The 19,591-nt window shown below is 48.6% G+C and overlaps 2 protein-coding genes across 2 annotated transcripts; one reads left to right on the top strand and one right to left on the bottom strand.

Moving 5' to 3' along the window:
• The first annotated feature begins 1,021 nt into the window (after positions 1 to 1,021).
• Positions 1,022 to 15,038, top strand: LPCAT3 (lysophosphatidylcholine acyltransferase 3). The gene is given in 14 exon segments (XM_039560607.1): positions 1,022 to 1,063; positions 1,065 to 1,218; positions 9,558 to 9,665; positions 9,780 to 9,886; positions 10,037 to 10,130; positions 10,214 to 10,251; positions 11,108 to 11,286; positions 11,694 to 11,802; positions 12,489 to 12,575; positions 12,859 to 13,025; positions 13,623 to 13,770; positions 14,303 to 14,461; positions 14,581 to 14,707; positions 14,818 to 15,038. Coding segments are annotated over 13 exon segments (1,509 nt in total). The 3' UTR covers positions 14,698 to 14,707; positions 14,818 to 15,038.
• A 336-nt stretch (positions 15,039 to 15,374) lies between these two features.
• EMG1 (EMG1 N1-specific pseudouridine methyltransferase) lies at positions 15,375 to 19,497 on the bottom strand. The gene is given in 7 exon segments (XM_039560623.1): positions 15,375 to 15,698; positions 16,476 to 16,625; positions 18,249 to 18,307; positions 18,667 to 18,808; positions 19,105 to 19,206; positions 19,335 to 19,354; positions 19,357 to 19,497. Coding segments are annotated over 7 exon segments (702 nt in total). The 5' UTR covers positions 19,472 to 19,497; the 3' UTR covers positions 15,375 to 15,584.
• Between the last annotated feature and the right edge of the window lie 94 nt (positions 19,498 to 19,591).

Here is a 19,591-nt window from a genome sequence, read left to right as displayed (position 1 = left end):
AGGGAAGGCCATCCATTACGAGGATTCTGTGTGGACCCAGCTGCTGAGTGACTAGAGAGTCACAGAATCCCAGAATCGTTAGAGCTGGAAGGAACCTCGTCATCCAGTCCAAGCCCCCTGCCAAGACAGGGTCACCTAGAGCAAGTGACACAGGAATGCATCCACCTTGTTTTGAATGTCTCCAGAGAGGGAGACTCCACAGCCTCCCTGGGCAGCCTGTTCAGTGCTCTGCCACCCTCAATGTAAAGCAGCTCTTAGTCGTGGAGGTGGAACTTCTTGTAGTTTAGTTTATGGCCGCTGCTCCTTGCCCTGCTGCTGGGCACCACTGCTACTGTGCCTGCCACTGTGGCACACAGAGTCGGGTGTCACAGGTGCAGGGCAAAGCACAGGCGCTGCCTTAACGCCGGTGTGGGAAGCAGATCCCTTCAGGCCACATGAGCCAAGCACGGGGGTACTGTCCTCTGTGAGCCAGTGGGACCTGGCAGAGTTGGGGAAGCTCAAGCAGCGCCCTGAGCTGAAGGTGAGGCCAAGGCTGGGGCCAAGACCAGGGACGGGGCTGTGGCCGAGGCCACGACTGAGGTCAAGGTGAAAGCCACTGCCAGTACCCAGGGCCCAGACCCAAACCCAGGAAGCAGAGTTAGACTCAGACCCAGAGTTAGACCTAGACCCAGACCCAGACCCAGACCCAGACCCAGACCCAGACCTTGGCGGCGGCCCAAGCGCCGCCCGCCCTCCCCGCGCGCGCCTCGTGTCCGCGAATAACCCCCGGCCCGCCCCGCCGCTCTCCTGTCCCGCCGCAGCCAATCGGGAGCCGCGTCCCGCCCCGCCCTCCCGGCCCCGCCCCCGCGGGCCCCCGGCCCCGCCCCCGGCGGCGGCTCCGCCAATCATTGGCCGGCGGGGCCGGCCCGCGTCACCGCCCACTCGCGGGTAACCTTTGCCTTAGTGCGCGCAGGGCCCTGCCCCGCTGCCACCGCTGCCCAATCGCAGGCGCCGCGGGGCGGGGCCGGCCGCGCCGCAGCCAATGGGCGCGCAGGGGGCCGCGCGCGGTGCGGGGGCCGCCGTGGCTGGTGCCGCTGCCGGGTTCGGGGCGCGACCGGCCCGTGGGGCGGCCGGCGGGGAAGATGGCGGTGGCGGGGTCCGGCTGGAGCCTGGCGCGGCTGGCCGAGGCCCTGGGCTCGTCGGAGCAGGCGCTGCGCCTCATCCTGTCCATCCTCATGGGTAAGGCAGGGCGGGGGGCGACGGGGCTGGCGACCCGGGCGGGGCTCCGCGCCCGCCGTGGGAACGGGCGACCCCTCCGCTCCGCCGCCGTGCCGCGTTGCGCGGGGGGGCCGGGGCCGGGCATCGCCTCGCCGGCGCGGAGCCGCACCTGTGCCAGCGCCGCCGCGCCAGGCCACGTGTGCGCGCCGATCCGGCGGGCGAGATCCCGCCGCCACCGGCACCGCCCGGGCAGCTCGGGAAGTGCCCCGCAGCAGCTTTCCCGGGGCGAGCCCCCCGCCGTCGCGGTGCAGAGGGGGAGCCCGCTCGGTTTCCCCGCAGGAGGTCGGGGTGCGGTTCTGGCAGGCCGCCTGTGGAAGCGGGGCAAGGAGAAGCCCGGGGGTGCCTGCGAAAGACCCCGGTTTGGGTCCGTGTTCTGGGCTCGAGAACTTTGTTTGCGATTGTCCCGTGAGTGCCCGGTGATGCGTGTGCGTCCAGTGCCCTGTAAGCGTGTGTCCGGAGGGATGTCCGCCCGGGAATCTCCACAGCCCCTCACGTGTTGTCCCGTCCGAGTGCAGGGACGTCACTGCCCGGGGACATCACCAGTGTCTGCGGCGGTGGTGGCACTGTGAGGGAGTGAGTGGCGTGTCGTCACGGGCACTACCAGGTGGGGTGAGCTAAACCTTCCAGCTCAGTGCCCGGAGAACTGGGGTGATGTCCTGTGCTCCACCTGCAGCGCGAAGCGTATTGCAAAACACACGGTGCCTGCGCTTATGTAAACATGAAATACTTAAGTCCCATGCGAAATGCTTAAGGCAGGGCTAGAGTTGTGATGTGGGCTGGCGATTGAGGGGGAGGTTTTAGCTCCCAAAACATTAATTCAAGTGTATGTATACATGCTATCTGCCAAAATCTCTGCGGATGCTCAGGGAAACTTTGGGTTGTGAAAGCATTTGGTGGTGTAGTCACCTAACAGAAAAGAAATACAAGCTTTCCTCTGAACCTGAAAGTATATTTGAAGTGATACAGCCACTACTGTGTCATCTGTCAAAATAAAGTTGCTTTGGCTAAGTAGAAGTACGATATTTTTAAAGGAAATGCAAGCAAGAAGAACTGTGTCACTTCATAACCATGGTCTGCACCAGACTTATTTCTGCCTGATTTAGTTTATGATGTGTGAGATCAAACTGAGCAAAACATTCTTCCCGTGAAGGGTAGATGCAGGAGACTGAACTATCATTTTGAACTCAATGTAGAAGTTAGTTAAACCGAACTTCTGTAAAGAAAAAAATGAAGTAATAGGAAACATACAGGACATGCACACATGCCAGCATTAATTAGTCTAGCAGCTCCCCACTGCTGAACGGGATAAGTCCTGCTTTCCTTTCTCCCACGTCTCTCTCTGGTCCTTTAATTGTGATCTGATTGAATTTACTTGCTTGGCAGAAACCTAAACCAGAAAAAGCAGATTGTTCACTACAAGGTTAGCCACCCAGATCCGCCAAGGGACCAGTCTAACAAGTGCTGATGCAGAAAAAGTCCTAGAAAGCGTGTGTGGAGGCAGACACAGCAGAGAGATGGCTCTGCAGAATGCACCTTGATCATACTCTCTGAGTTGCTTCTTGCTAGCAGTAAGTTGGGACAAGACATTGGAAGGGTGTTTCCTACTCAGTGTCTTATGGGTGAACACCACCACTTCTTTGATATGAACAGCAGATAACTATTGTCCTAATGATGATAAGAGCTGCCTGCTGCAGCCAGTAGATTAAGGAAGCGTGAGACTCCTGTGTGCTGTAACAAATGTTCCATGTGCAGTGTTGACAATAAGCCACTGAGGTACCACAGTGTCCCTGCCCGAGGTAGGCCACTATCTGTTTTGCAAAGTCTCAACGGATCTTTAGAATTTGTATTCAAATTCTGGGGATCAGGTTCTAGAAAACCACTCACGTCTGTCCCCTGCATACCTCAAATGGATGTACCAAACCAGGAGGCTGGAGCTGCACATTTCCCTGTCCTTCCTCCCTAGCTCAGTATCTTCTGATTACATGCAGGGGAAGGCATAACTTCAGACAGAAGGCTTCAAGGCATGCAGAACAGCCTGGCCTGTAGTTTGGCACTCTTGCAAGTCCTGCAGGTTGAACCACTCAGGCAGAGAGGACTGCCCCCAGCTCTCCTGCTTAATGGATGGGTGGTGGTAAAGCATTATACCATTACTTTAAAAGGAAGGGCCAAACACTACTCCAGAGCAACGTGAGAGGAGAGTGAGAGGAGTTCCTTAGCCCAGCACAAAGAAATGTTCGTTTAATTGCAGCTTAGTTTACAGTCCTTTAAGCTCATTGGTAATGCAGCTAGTGCCAATGACCACTTCATAGGATGGCATGGGGTATAAATAAAAGGCATTTCTAGAAGCTGGAAGTGGCAGTAGGACAGACAAAGTATGGCTTTTTGTTCACTTCCTACATTTCAGGTGTTTACATAGATTCCGGAAGAGAACTGTTTTTGTTGGCTGCAGCTAATACTGCTGAATTATTTCAGAACAAGGCCATGAGGATGAAGCATGGTTCCAAAGATGGACTAAAAAGTTGTTGCTTATTTCTTCCTCTGTGATGCAGTTTGCCATCTACACGGTGCAGTTTTACTGTGACAACAGTTTCTAGGGTGTCACTTTCAGATCACCACAAACCGGTAAAAATAGTCTTCTGAAAAACAGGAAGAATCACAAAGGACTTTTTGACTTCTTACATTAATTTCTGGAGAAAGCTGAATTATTGTTGAAAAAATAGTCTGAATTTACTATCTTGATTCAGAATAAGTGTTCGCTTAGTAATGATCTGAACTAACCAAAAGAGGTCATTTAAAACTGTTGGCATTCTGACATGACTGAAAAAAAATTAAATACAGGAGAGAACAAGAGAATGAGAAAGGAGGAAGGAAGAACATCCAAGAACTAAAACTGGAGTAGTCCTAAAGAGCACCACGTTGTTTCAGTGAACAAGTAACGGCACATTGCTGAGCAAATTATGGGGATCACAGCTTTGTCTTTAAATCAGAGACAGGTTTATACATGCTGCAGTTTTGAAGCAGAGAATATAACTACAACAGAGTCCCTTACCTGGATTGTACAAGATGAAAAACTTGCTGCAGACTTCCCCTACATAAAAATTTGCATAGACTGCCTTTGAAGAAATTAGTCTGCAATTCGGCAGCAGTATCAACAGGAGGAATACCTGAAGCACAGTTCTGGACCCTGCCACTATAGAAATTGTGGTATGTCAGTACACTAATGTCTGTCAATCATATGAGAATGTCTTTGAGAAATGAAGTCTAGTTTGCATTCTTCAGTAGGTCTAGGGCCCAGTGTTCCCACTGGAGCTGCTCCGGTGGTGTGAAGGAGATAGCAGGGTTTCTGTGCTGCTGCTCCTGTCCTCACATGAGAGGGGACAGATTTCTTCCCTGCTGTCACTGCTCAAGGCATAAGCCAAGATACAGGAGGCCTTATGGCACTGTGTGTTTAACGCTTTATGTTGCTCATGTTCCTTGCATGGCTGTACGATCCCGAAGAATTAAAGCTATTTATCTGACCGTAATATTACACAGTGCCTTGTGAGCTACCTGCATAATACGGAGGGGGGCCAACATGCTGTTTACAGCCCTGAGCCAGAAATGACCCTGCTGGTTTGCCCAGACCTGCCAGGAAAAGCATTGGGAAAGTGTTCCCTCATCCACAGACATAGCAGGGACCTGCAGAAAGTAACACATTCTTACTCAATAGGTGCCAGAAGCCTATGCCTTCACTCACAAGTTGTCTATTCTGCTTCTCTTCTACCTCTCATCAATTTTTTTTACATGCTCTGCTTCATGCTCCCTGCATCCTGAAGATTTTTTGGGCTCAGTGAAATTCTTCCTGTGGTCACCTAAAGCTGCTGGCTTATCCCAAATCAAGTTGCCAGCTGGTCAGCCAAGCAAGAAACTTATAGCAGGGCCCGTGAACAACTGATTCTGGTGGGTAAGAGATGGGAAAAGTTTTATGAGGCAGCACTGTCCTGTCATAAACCAGCCCTGTCACAGAGCACTCTTGTGCTGCCTTGTTTAAGCTCCTAACTTCAAGTACATCTTACTCCTTAAATAATAAAAAAATAGAGGGAGTTGTGTAATGCTGCACACTGCCTGTGTCTACATTAGCAAGAAAAATGGTGCCGTAGGAGCGGACCTATAGAGCAGACTTGCCTGTGGGTTTTGAGCATTTACTCTGGATTTGCCTCAGCCAGGTCATACACACTGAGCACCCATTGTCTGGGGTGTGTTTTCAGTTCAGTTTCGTGTGAAGAGAGCCCTGTTCACATGCTTTGAGACAGTTCTGTCATGCAAACTAAAGCGCCATAAGTGGACTTTCAAAGTAAACTCCTGAGCTGAATTAAAATATTCATGTTTATGCACCCGGTGTTAAACAAGGTGTGGCACTTTTGCGGTGTTAGAAACATAAAGGAATAACTTTGAAGTCAAAATATTAGGTCAGGCTGATATTTTAACACTTTTTTTTTCCTGTTGTCCCCTTCCTTTTAGTTTTAGCATTCTTATAAAAAAATGGAGACAATTGCCCTGCTGGATGTTAACAAAGGAGGAGTTAACTGTTCAGCAAAAGGGAGAAGAGGAAAGATAGAGGTACTGGCTTGAAGATGAAACAGAGCTAACGCATATAAAAGGGGAAATAAAGGGAGCAGAGATGAAAAGAATGTTTCTGGAATTCTTATTTGCAGCTTTATCTCTGGAAAAAGAGAAGCATCTTAATCACCCAGTCCAGAAGATGGCAAACTTGACAGCACTGTTTTTGCTTGGGATTAGTAGAACTTTTCTCCAGCCTAATCCACCTTCTTGATGATTTAACTTCTTTTGCTCAATTAGATTGTTGTATCTGTGGACAACCTGGGCTTTGTGCAGTGGCCCATTACTCTCCCAAATGGCTGTGGCCACCAAGCTGAGCTTTTCCTTAACCAGAGATCATCCTCTTGTTCCTGTGAATTAAAAAAAAAAATTATTCTCAGTTGCCAAGAGGCAAAACCCAACTGTGTGTGCAGACTGTTTCTCAGCTCCGTGGTGCGTAGGGAAGAATGACTTTGGATCAGAGGTTCCCTGCTGTTTTCTCCAGGAGTATTACAGCCGCTTCCCACCTTGGTCCACTCTGCTCAGGGAGCTGTGAAAGGGGAGTTTGGCAGAGTGGGAGCTGCTGGGCAGAGCCTCTTGGCAGCAGGGACTCTTGTCCTGTTGCTCTGAATGGCAGAAGCAAAGCAGCGCAGCGTCCTGCTGCTGGCATATCCAAAGGGGACATCAAGCTTGCCAGAAGGCAACCATAACTCCAGAAGCTGCTGTGCTAGTTCAGGCTGCTTCAGGGACATGGTAGTGGGGCAGGAGTACTGGTGGTGTTACCAGTAGAAATTGTTTGTTATTTAATAGATAGTTTAAGAGTGTTCAAAAGGGCACAGGCCACATCAGAATGACCACTGCTACTCAGTATCCACTGCCATTTGGGGATTAAAGTTTGTATCTGCAGTGTGTAAATGGCCCGGCTATAAACCAGATAGTTATCTGGTTTATAGCTAGATAAGCTATAAACTATAACCACATAGTTATCTCATGCAGGAAAGCTGTAGGTAAATTGCACTCCAGAGTACAAACAAATTACTCTGGATATCAGAAGAATTTAGGCTGATGTTGTGACCTTTGAGCTGGAACAGCAGCCACGTAGTGCAAGGCCACGCTTTAAGTTTGTGATTTCTAGAAACATAGATGCAGTGTGTATTAGTAGCTTTTTATTTGCAAGGGTTCATAATTCTTTTTCCTTCAGAGCAGCGTTACCCCCAGACTATGACATGATCTCCTGTGTAGAGCTAAAAAGGAACACGGCTGACAAGTGAGACAGGTGTCTGAAAGAGTAGGAACACTAGCTACATTATAGTATTCAGTCATACTTTAATTATTTCTATAGAAATGGCTAGAGGGAAAAAAATTGATAGAAATTGACTGTTTTCCAAAATATTAGTGATTTTTGAGAGAGTGGGAGACCCTTTAAAATGTAGGTTTAAAACTATGCGTGTTGATGAACAGCAATAAATTGTGCTTTGCCTGTATTTCTGATCTGATTTTTCTCCCCTTTGCTCAGAAGGGGGAAACATTTTTCCACAGTAAACCTCAGATTTCTAACTTTTGATCTAGTCTGATAGTAAAACTTCATATTTTTTTTACCACTTTCCATTTCTCAAAGCCAGTTCTTCCTATGTTTATTAAACTTCAGCAGGAAAATTGGCTCGTGAACAAAGAATCCCCATTTGTATGTTTCTGAGTAAAAGGCCAGTAGAAGATACTACTTTTTTTTCTTTTTTTCCTAAGTCATGTGAATTGCTCTAATTCTTTGAGTTACTCCCGTATCCCCAGAGAGCTCATGAGAGGAACTCTCTTTGCCAATTCCCTCTTTCCCCCTCAGCTGGTGTTCAGGGCAGCAATGAGGGGGAATGGGACAGAAGTGTGCTGTGTAAAAAGTGTGGAAGAGCGGGAAGGGAGAGGGATGGCTTGGGTAAGGCATTTTGTAGGGGGGTTTGGAGCCGCTGTTTTGGAAGGGGAGAGCAGGGCTGGATGTGCAGGAGGGAGGTTGCCAGGCTCTGGGAGCGGAGGGCCGTGGTATGTGGGGCTGGCCAGAAAGCAGCCTGTGGCATGGAAACCGGTGTGGGACACAAAAGGAGGAAGGAACAGCAACAAGGAGGCAGGGAAAACCAAAAGAGGGGTGGCAGGAGGCTGAGGAAATGGGGAGCAGCAGCTGGGTTTCAGGAGGCAGTAGGTACACATCTGGACACACTAGAACATGGTGCCGTCCAGGATCTAGAAAGGAGCCCAAAAGTCCCCAGCTCCAGGGCTCCCTCCCAAGGGATTTGCAGGGACAGAGAGGACCTTAAAATGGTTCCAGCCTGTTATCACTGACAGACTGCCAGACATGTACTTTACATAACGTGACAGAGTTTCTCATTTCCTCTCACAGTAGTGACTAGACTTGGCCTTGCTTGTTGGAAGCCTTCCATCCATCATACACTTCTCAGCAGAATGTGCATTTCATCACCTTTTATTACTGCTCCCTATAAAACATGACCACCTCCTGCCACTACTACTCCATTAGTGCAGGTAGCAGAGCTCTATCCACTGCTGCTGCTTTCAGCTAGGATGATAAGTAGTATGGATGCCAGTATTGTGGTATGTGTTGAATTTCCCCTTTTTTTGAGCAGGGTAAGAGACAGGCTTGCAAAATAAAGCAGTAAAGTTACAAAATGCCAGAATTAAAGTGGCTTCTGGTATCCCAGTTCAGCACCTTGTGCACATGCCTTGAGAAACACTGTATTGCACATACAGACGTGAGGTGGGCAACACTTCCTGTGCCACTGTGTATTAAGACATATTATATTTACTGTCTAATACGTGGCAATGTTGACTGCATGCTTTGTGAACCTCACCTAGACAACAGAATTTAATTGAATTGTGGTGTTCTGTGTGATGCTTCTCACTGTACTACCAGAGTGCTTCACAAATGTTTGCTTCTCACTTGAGCCACAGATGAATAATCTGGAGGCATTCCTAACTTAGACTAGGAGTTACCTCGCACAAAATGCAAGGAAAAAACCCCTTCCACTTTTTTTAGCTGCTCCATATGAAATGCTTCTGACTGATTTTTTTTTTCCAAAAATACTACATGCGTAGTACCAGTGGATTTTAGTTACAGCTTTGTGTACCCAGTACTTCACAAATCAGATGCAAATCCAAAGATGTAGAGTTAGAAAAGATAGAGTATCTTACTGGAGGTTACCTGAGGAGTTCTGAAATTAAAGCTGAAAGAACTCATTGAAGTGGGAGTGGGACTGATTTTTTTGGACACTGTAATGGTATTGACCATAAAGTTTCTCCCTCCCCCCCCCCCTTTTTCTTTTAAATCCAGTTTCTTGCCATATTCATTGTATTTCTCACAGAATTTGGAAATGAATCAGAGGGTGAAGTCTGATTCATGTATTTTAGCATTATCCATCTCATACATTGAATGAGGCCAGAAACTATAATCCTGTAATTTTTTGCACTTCAATGTCAGTTTTACTGTAATTATGTTCCTGTTAAAAGTATTTTCTTCTGTACAGAGTAATTCATCTGGAGTCTGTCTCCCAAGATGCAAACACAGTATCAGGAATTAATACCATGGCCTGGGTTGATAATGTATCATGTAAAGTACATGTTTCTAATGACATGTTCAAGAAGGCTGTAGTTTGGTTCCTGACAAATACTTGTCTAAACTTATTTACAACTCTTCCTTTTTTTTTTTTCCCCCCTCTACTCAGGATATCCTTTTGCCTTGTTCCAGCGCTATTTCCTCTTCCAGAAGGAGCCCTACCTCGTTCATCTCTACAATGTGTTCACAGGACTGTCAATTGCTTACTTCAATTTTGGTAAGATGAGTTTGGGAAGAGAGAGCTGCCTGGCCCAGGGCATGCTGCAATTTGGAAGGACCTATAAATGTAATTTCTATTTCTTATCTCTCTCTTTCTTTTTCCTGCCCACAGGGATGCAGTTTTTTCATTCCCTGATATGTGTCCTAATCCAGTTCCTCATACTGAGACTAATGGGTCGCACAATCACTGCCGTCATCACCACATTCCTCTTTCAGATGGTAAACCCTCTTCCCTACTCCCTGGGTTTGTAGAAGGGAGGCCTCTGTTCAGTTTTGCACTTCAGTAGCAACTGTGGGTGGAAAAGTGGAGGCAGATAAAAACCAGCTGGAGGAATTAGTTTGAATAACTGAAACAATGGTTTCTTTCAGACATACCTTATGGCTGGATATTACTTCACAGCCACAGAGCATTATGACATCAAGTGGACAATGCCACATTGTGTCTTGACACTTAAGTTGATTGGTGAGTGACACCTCTCTTCTCTCTCTTGCACTCTGCAAGCTGTGCCCATCCCAGGGCTTCAAGTCACTGTTTCTCACCTCTAGGTCTGGCCATCGATTACTATGATGGAGGAAAAGATCCGGTGAGTTAGACATCATTTCTCCATCATTCCATGCTGTCCATGCTAGAGATCAGAAAATGAAGTTCAAAGGATGTGAGTTAGCAAGCTGCATTGTTAGGTAAAAGCCACAGCTGAGAGGGGAGCTTCTGTGAGAGTCTGAGGGCACTGAATTCTAGAGTGGAATGAAATCATTTGGAACAGAGACAATAGTGACTAGAGATGGACAGAAGTTGTTTCAATGGTTGTCCTTTACCATTCGTTAGGACCCCATTTCTAGAGCAGATGAAACAGAGAAGTTGCACAGCACAGCTTGTGGGAGAGGGCACTACACTTGCTACAGTCTCAATCCTGCTTCAAGTACCTGCATTCCCCATCTCCTCTTTGAGGCCTGACCAAGTCTGTAGCATCCATGGAATCACTGCTGACTGCAAGAGAATGAGGTCAAGCTGAAACTTCCTAAGCTGAAGCTTGAAGTACTTACAGACAATTTTTGCATCAAGAAGTAGGAATTGTAGCACAATAAGGTCTTGGGAGAGTACATGAAATTGCAGTCAGAGACTGGAATAGGTCAGATACAGTGCTTCTGCTATGCCTACTCTGCTGCCAGGGATGCATGTCAGTAGATCCCTTCCATGTTTGGAGCTTATTTGGGAATAGAGATCTGTGCAAATGGCCTCAACCCTGGATCTTGTTGCTGTTTAGAGGAGGTGGGGATAGAGAGGGCTGGGGAGAGGAATGGATGTGAAGTACAAAGTATAAAGTTCCATGTCCATGGGGAGCAAGAACTGAGACCAGTAAGGAGGCAGGCTGAGGACATAACATCCAGAGCTAGTATGAAACCCCTGGGATGATGTTAATGCCACTCCCTTTGGTGCAGGAGTTCCTGACCCCTGAGCAGCGGCAATTTGCTGTCCGGGGAGTTCCTACCTTGCTGGAGGTCTCAGGATTCTCCTATTTCTATGGTGCCTTCATGGTTGGGCCTCAGTTCTCCATGACAGACTATCAGAAACTGGCAAGGGGTGAGATGACTGACGTTCCAGGCCAGAGACCCAATAGGTAATACAAAGCTGCTTAGCTTCTCCCCTTCCTATGATCCTAGAATGCTGAATCCTCCACGTTCCCTGCAGCAGACTGCCTTCTTACCTGGACACAGAAGTGCTGTGACCACAAGTGATTTATGAGACCAAGCAGTCTTTCAAAAGTTGCTCGTAACTCTGCTTAATGTCCCAGCATTGTTCCAGGGCATGAACATCAACAACCATCTGACATCTTTAGCACAGACTCGGTTCCAACCTGGTGATGTTTGCATCCCAGCTTCCAAATGGAGGCAGCTGCTGCAGTGGAATGTGGTGACTCCCTATCATTGTCTCCCCTACCTCCTCCTCTCCACCTGTTTTTAAACCTATGGGTTTGATCATCTCTTCCCAAGGCATTTCTTTGACCTTCATATTTTTCTTTCTCAGTTTCGTGCCTGCTCTCAAGCGCCTGAGCCTGGGTCTCTTGTTTCTAGTAACCTACACCTTGTCCAGCCTGTACATCTCTGATGAATACCTCACCTCAGATGACTATATGGTATGTATTCACTTGGCCCTGTGGGATGTGGAAGAATTCCCCTTCTCTGGGGGGCTCTGGATCTACAAGAGTGGAATTTTTTTTTCTTTTTTTTTATTTTTGCCTCAGTTCAAAAATAAGTTGGCAACTAGTGATAAGCTTTTCCACAGCTGATTTGGCTTTATTGCCTGTCCTGTGGATTCCATCTGATGCAGAACAGGAATGTGTTGAGCAGAACTGAAACAAATGAAAACTTTTACAAATAGATAATGGATCTTACATGCTACTGTTGGTTTTGGAAATGTAACATATGTGCTTTATGACCTTTTAATGACCTTCCATTTAACCATTACATGCAAAGAACCTCACTAGAGTAACTTGTAAGGCTCACCAGAATCTTTGAGGTTCTTGGAAAACTCCTAACAAATAATTTCTACCTGCAGATTATCAGCATTTCTGTGTAAATTCCACTGTGATTTTGCTAATCCTGGAGTCTTCCCAAACTCTGTCTATTTCAGTACAGCCAAATATTACCAAAGGAAGGAGAATGATGTGTAAGTTTGCAACTGGCAGCCCAGTCCATATGTATTAACACATACACATCAGATTATAACAAAAGACAGTGATGAGATCCCACTTACCTTGTGTCATTATGGCCACTCAACTCCAGGTTTTATTTTTATTCTGTTTCACTCTTATCTCTGCAGGAGAAGCCTTTCTGGTTCCGTTGTGGTTACATATTGATCTGGGGCAAAATAATACTCTACAAATACGTAACTTGCTGGCTCGTTACGGTGAGTCTAGATGTCGTTCCAGAAGCAAAAGACAAATGAATAAAGGTCCAAGCCTCTTGGACTTAGCACTAAATGGAAGAAATCCATTGGAGATCAGTGCAGGTCAGTTCAGCTTGCTCCAAGTTAGCAAAGGCTAGCTAACTAAAAGGCAGTTTTTAATCCATTTGTTCCATCTCTAGTGATGCTCTCAACACAGTGAAGCGTCAGCACTTCCTAAGCTCTGCTTCTCCAGCAAAAAAAGGGCAGTATTTTCATCTTACCTTTCTTGTGCATTTTTTGATAGGAAGGTGTCTGCATCCTTGCTGGTCTGGGGTACAATGGCAAAGACCAGAATGGAAAGCCTTTGTGGAATGCCTGTGCCAACATGAAGGTCTGGCTGTATGAGACAACACCTTTGTTCACAGGGACCATTGCTTCTTTCAACATCAACACCAATGCTTGGGTGGCCCGGTGAGTAGGACAAAATTCCCCTTCTGTAATGGCTCAGTTCTGTTCTGTCAGCAGAACCAAGACCCTAGGCTGAGCGGGAGCATTCGAGGAAGAATCTGCCAGTTTTCAGTTTGTGCACCTTCTTCCATGTTTTGCTGCTGTGCCCTTAGAAACAGGTTATTGGGTTACTGGGTTAGAGAGATCTTTTAATCCACCTGGAAGGGCAGTTCATTAATAAAGGCAAGCAGTTGATGGCAGCAGAGACTAGAATAGGACTACAGTGAGCCCCTGGGGCTGCCTGCCTGCTCAGCCAGCCACAGAGCTGCTCTGACAGCTGCTTCCTGCATCATGGCTCCTGGTGCTCCCCATGCCAAACTCAGAGGGTTTTGGTTCAGCACTTGCTGGGACACACAGCTAAATTGTACGTAATGACCCCCTTCTTCTCCTTATAGCTGGGATTTCTTTAAGACTGTTCTGATGTAGGTTTTGCCCTGGTCATGCTGTTCCTGTCACCTCAGGGTGCACAGAGGCATTGGGTGCCCTGGGCCCTGCATCCCTGACGCAGCCAGGGGAGGGCAGACGATAACCTGGAAGCACTTTGTTTCTTTTCTGCTCTAGCTACATCTTCAAGCGCCTGAAGTTCCTGGGCAACAAACTGCTGTCCCAGGCACTGGCCCTGTTCTTCCTGGCCATTTGGCACGGGCTACACTCTGGCTACCTGGTGTGCTTTCAGATGGAGCTGCTTATAGTCATCGTGGAAAGACAGGTGCGCTTTGTCTGACTTACCAGAACGCAGGGAACCTGTGTTAGCCTTTCCCCCTGAGTCTGGAAACTGCCACACTGAAGGATTCACTTGGATTAAATATGAAAAATAACTGCTCGCTTTGGAATTGGTTTTCAAGCATGGCAGGGTTTTGTTCTCAAGAGTTCAGTAGGTTGCTGCCTTCTGCATGGGCAAACCATAAATAGATTGCAGAAGCTGACAGGGAGAAAAGTGGAAAACTTGGCATACGAGCAGAGGGCAGCTGAAGTGCTTGGCAGCTGGAAAGACTGGAGGACAAGCACATGAGCTGAATGCCTCTGTTAATCTCCAGTACTAAGAGAATAATATCCCTTATTAAAATGTATTTTCTTAATTGAAACTTTGGCCAGGACAGGGTATTTAGCTACTTTTTTTGACTAGCTGCTTACTAAAACACATTTTACACAGCTGTATAGAGAACTTTGACTCCAGAGCCTGCATATACAGCCACAGGACATCCAACTGTTGAGAATTCTACTTTTTTTCTTTCAATTAGGTCATGAACCTTGTTCGGGACAGTCCTTTCCTAAGCACGTTGGCCTCCATCACTGTCTTGCGGCCCATCTTCTATGTGCTGCAGCAGACTAATCACTGGATGTTTATGGGTTACTCCCTGGTGCCATTTTGCCTTTTCACCTGGGACAAATGGATGAAGGTACTTAGTAGCCACAAACAGATGACCCCACGTGGTCAATCCTGTTCCCTCCATCACCTCTCCTGTGTTCTTGGCTTAGAGCTGGCTGCTGATCCCGAACCTTGCCTTTCTCTTCACAGGTGTACAGGTCTATTTATTTCTGCGGCCACGTGTTGTTCTTCACCTTACTGCTGGTGTTGCCTTACATTCGCAGATTAATTGTGCCACGAAAAGAAAAGCTAAAAAGAGCAGAGTAACAGCCAAAAGGTAAGGCTGGGAGAGACCAGGAGGTGAAGTGGGACAGCAATGCTGCAGCCCAAGGTGAAAGGCAAACATCAAACCAACCAAAGCTAATCTAGGGCTCCTCTGTTTTTCAGATTGTACCACCTGTGCATTCGTAGGAGTTGATTTAACACTCCGGAAGCAAAGCATCACCTGCCAAGTTTGCTGTGTTGAAGTATGACTTTTTTCAACGCAAGGAGGGGGAAGAAGAAAGCACAGGGTCAGAGACCCAAAAGGAGGGGATCCGAGCGAGCCTCCTTGAGACTCTCCACCTTCTGTCTGTTGCCTTATCTCTGCCACCCTGCGGCCGGCACTCGTCTCTCCGCTGATACCAGATGATTGTACCACACTCACGGCAGGTGCTGCGTTGGATTGGAGCCACCTTCTGACTTTTCTACATTTGTCATCTAAGATAAAAATTGCTCCTGGTCTTTTTAACGTCGCCTTCAGCTCCTTTCCTCTTGGGTGCCTCGGTGTGGGAGTGTGAGCTGTCACATGCCACCGAGCAAGGCGATTCTACAGGACCGAGTGACACCAGGGTGAGCAGGGCACAGCTAAGAATTCCAGTTCTGTGACAAATTTGGGCCAAGTCCCTGCTATAAGGGGATCCATCCTGCCCACATATGAAAAATGAGAAAGTAAAATTCACAAGTGCTTTTTAACCAAAAAAGGTACCTTTAATTAGGAGGAAAAAGGGTCATTGGGGCAGTCTGTTTAAAGTCTCGTTGCTTCAGAAGCCGCAAGGATGAAGTTGAAGTCTTTTCCAGGAGCCCAAGGTTGCACCAGGTCCACACCCAAGTTAAAGAGCCTTTCCAGAATGTGAAGTCACTGTACACAAGTCCATCATGACAGCAGCAGCAGCTCATACTACTCCCCACACTTCCTCAAAGGCAGTAGTAATTTTAGCACATGTCAGGGCAGCAGAGAGGGGATAGTTGCTGATGGAGACCATCTTTTCTGTATAGTCAACACTGACCTGCGAGAAGAGGGGGAGAAAAATAGAAAAAACAAAATAACCAAGTTGCACAAAGTTTTCACTGAGCCCCATCTCCATTAGTACAGGAAAGACAAGAAGCCACCAGAGAGGGTCCAGCAGAGGCTAGAAAGATGATTAGGACACTGAACCATCTCTCTTATGAGGAGAGACTGGAGGGCCTGTTTCATCTCGGGAAGAGAAGACTGAGGGGGGATCTCATTAACGCTCATAAATATCTCAAGGGTGGGCGCCAAGAGGACGGTGCCAGACTCCTTCCTGTGGTGCCCGGCGATAGGGCGAGGAGCAGTGGCCATAAACTAAAACACACGAAGTTTCACCAAAATGGGAGGAAGAACTTCTTAATGATGAGGATGGCAGAACACTGGAACAAGCTGTCCAGGGAGGTTGTGGAGTCTCCCTCTCTGGGAGACATTCAAAGTCCACCTGGACATGTTCCTGTGTCACCTGCTCCAGGTGACCCTGCCTTGGCAGGGGTTTGGATTAGATGACCTCCAGAGATCCCTTCCAACCCCAACAACTGCAGAGGCACAGCATTTCTCCAACAGAGAAACTGCTAGCCTTCACTAATGCGCTCCCTGGGGAGGGAGAACAGTCCCAAGCATTGCAGTTTTGGACCTTTTTTTGACAAGCCTACGGGGAATAACAGGGGGCTGGGTGGGCGGCAAACCAAGCCAAAAAAAGGGCAGATAAAACCTCCATACTCAGAACAAGACTGAAACTTTTTTACAACCCCAGATAAGGCATACACACACTTACCGACCCGTGGGCAAAAGCTCCCACCACAATGACAACTGGCTCCGCTGCAGGAACCAGCTCACGCAGGTCCGACACCTGTGATGCTGCGAAAGAGGTACCAATCTTCATACAGCCCACAGGCAGATGGTCGCTGACTGGGTTTTTAATCACCTGCAGAGAGCAGAAAGTTAAAAGGGGTGTAGAGGTAACAGACCTCACATAGCTAGATCCATTGTTTGCTAAAAACAACAAGCAAAAAATTCATCAGCTGGTTGCAGGCTGCATCAGGAGCTCATGAGTGGTGCATCTGGAGCAGTCCGTCCTCATTGTCCCTGGTATTTACAAAATACAGTGGCAGTGTCATTCCACAACCAACATTACCTACACAATTCAACATTACAGACTGTCCTCACCCAAAAATCAAATCCTCTTGAGGTACATACCCTGTTTCCCCATCCCCCTGCATTCCCCACCAAGTACACCGAGGTCCTTGAGCAAAACCAATCCTGGATGGGTTGGCCTTTGCTTGAGGCTCAGTCATGGCAGATATGCCCAGGATACAGGTGATGGAGAGGTAGATGGATCTTGGCTGTGGGGAGCAGTGGAATGAGTGGTCTCCCCATGACCAGCAGTGCAATTTCTGAAAATCAAAGAAGTCCACGAGACCTTCTCCGAGTGCCAGTAGGCAGTGTGGAATAGCCAGGAGAAGCTGAGGCACAGCACTGCTCCCAGGAAGAGCATCCCAAACACCACCTTCTCCTGCAAAGGAGCCATAAAGTACACACTGGACCGCAGCAGGGTCAGGGATCCCCCGGCAGAGGGACACAAAAAACCCCAGCAGGTGTGTCCAGACGCTGTCAGTCTTGGTGTGTATCCAGAATATGCTCTTGAAGCAGGCACAGAAGAAGAGCAAGGGGGACCTTTAGGTATCTTTGTCTCGGCTGGCAAACAGGCTGCTGTTGGGATTTAAAACCACTCTCCTTCTTTGGGGAATCTGGATTTTCCAGAAGACAGTTACAAAACACATTTAAGCCTTGATCAGTTCTTGATGATTAGTTCTTCTTCGCATCTGGGAGTCTTGCTGCTGTCTGAGGAGCGGCGCAGTGAGGTCCTGCTCCAGCCCAGCAGCTCCTTGTTCTGGCACGTTCCTCGAGCCAGGTTCATGAGAGCCCTGTGTGGAAAAGGCTGTAAAGGCTGCTCCTTGTCTCTCCCTGTCTGCTGACCCGTGTCCTCAGGCAGATCCACAGGCTGGGGCCAAGCGCTCTCTGCCAAGATGACATCGCCATCACCTTCCTCAGGCTGCTGATTTTCTGGCATTTCCAGCAACAAGGGTAGTTCTTCCACGAATCTGGTATTGTGATAAACCCTTTGTCCCTGTGGTTTATCCAGTCTTTCCCTCTGTGACTGCAGAAGCTGTTCAAGTTAATCACACCTTCGTTTCCACCTCTCTCTGCCATTTTAAAAGCTGTACCCAAAAAGCGTCAATGCCCAGGCATGGTAGTCAGGCTCATGGGAGCAAACAGATCCCTCAGCTCCAAAGACAGCAGTGTTTGGGGCTTCTTTCCTGCAGCAGCAGCTCCTACAGCACATGCTACCCACCTAGGATGTGGGAGAGCCCCCCTGAAACCAGGACCCCCAGCCATGATGTGATGGGGTGGAGTAGCAACCACACCCACAACCAGGACCCCCAACCAAAAAAACACCTCCCCCCCCACCAAAAAAAAAAAAAAAATCCCTCCTACCTCACTGTTAGAATGTTGCAACATTAGCTGTGAACAGTTACAGAATATTTACCTTCAGCAGTTTCTGAGGCCCATCAGCTGCTCTAACGCTGAGCTTATGCAGCAGTTGAACTGGCAAAGAGAAAACAAGAAAAAAAGCACTTCAGCTGTGTGTTCATTTGCTCGAGGAATCCCATGCTTTGCCTGAGCTGAGGTACACAAAAAGCCCACTTTTAGAGTTCCCATCACAGTCTGAAACAAGTTATTTTGCTGACAGCACAACCTCCTGCAGGCACTCCCTGCTGTGCTAAGGAACACACAGCTGGGGAATGCATTCTGGAACATCACAGAAAGAGGCTTTCGCTTCTCTGCTCTTTTCTCACTTTCACATTTTAAGGTTGGTGCCAATTTTTGACTTTTCCCGAAGTTCCTCCAATCCTGACCACCTTCCTGCATTATTCTATAGCTGGTGCAAAGTTTGAATCACTTACCCATAAGACCACAGAACCGATCAAAAGTTCTTGGGATTCTGGTTTGGGGATTGACTTCAATTAGAACATTTTTCTTGGTATGAATATAAACCTGCAGGAGACCAGCCCGATTCAGGGGGCTGTCCATGAGCATCAGGAGACTCTGAAATTGAAAAGCACACGGTACTGGAAACAGAAAGGCACAAGAGAGAGAATTCTAGAGAAAATTGCAGGTTAGCCCCCACAAATGCAGAAGGGACCGATGCTGAGGCTGAAAGCTCATCCAACATCGGGAGTTCTGTAATGCTGAGAAATCAAGCCCAGATTCAAACAGCGAATAAACCTAAAAGCCACGAACGTAGCGGGGGAGGCCAAACTCGTCCCCGGGCTCCAGCGGCAGAAGCGGATCCCCAGATCCGAGGGACGATCGCCCGAGTCACCTGCCGGGCTCCCGGGTACCTGGTGGGTGATGTCAGGCCGAACCTCCCCGGGGTCCCGGCCGTTCCGCAGCAGCAGTGCCTTGTGCTTGTCGCAGTTGAGCAGCTCGAACATTTTCCCCACCTACGGCCAAAGCACGGACAAGTGAGCGGGGAGCGAGGGCATCCGCGGGGAGCGAGGGCATCCGCGGGGAGCGAGGGCATCCGCGGCGCGCTCGGACCCGCCCCGACCTTCCCCCCCACCACCCACACCTTCACGGTCTCCAGACTCGCCCCTCCAGCACGACCAGGAGCCGCCGCTGCCCGCGGGGCCGCTTGGCCTCCAGCGCACACCCTTCATCCTCCTCCTCCTCCTGCGCGTCCCCACGTGGCCGCCTGGGCGCCGCCATTTTGTCACGCGACCCCGCCGGCCCCGCCCCGGCCCCGCCCTTCCCGCCGCGGCCACCCAAGATGGCGCCGGGGCGCGCCCTCTATCTGGCTCCGGCCGGACCCGCTTCCGGAGCGCCGCG

The sequence above is a fragment of the Corvus cornix genome, chromosome 1 (genome assembly GCF_000738735.6).
Source record: "Corvus cornix cornix isolate S_Up_H32 chromosome 1, ASM73873v5, whole genome shotgun sequence".
Classification (NCBI taxonomy): Eukaryota; Metazoa; Chordata; class Aves; order Passeriformes; family Corvidae; genus Corvus; species Corvus cornix.
This window is presented reverse-complemented; position numbering and strand designations above follow the sequence as displayed.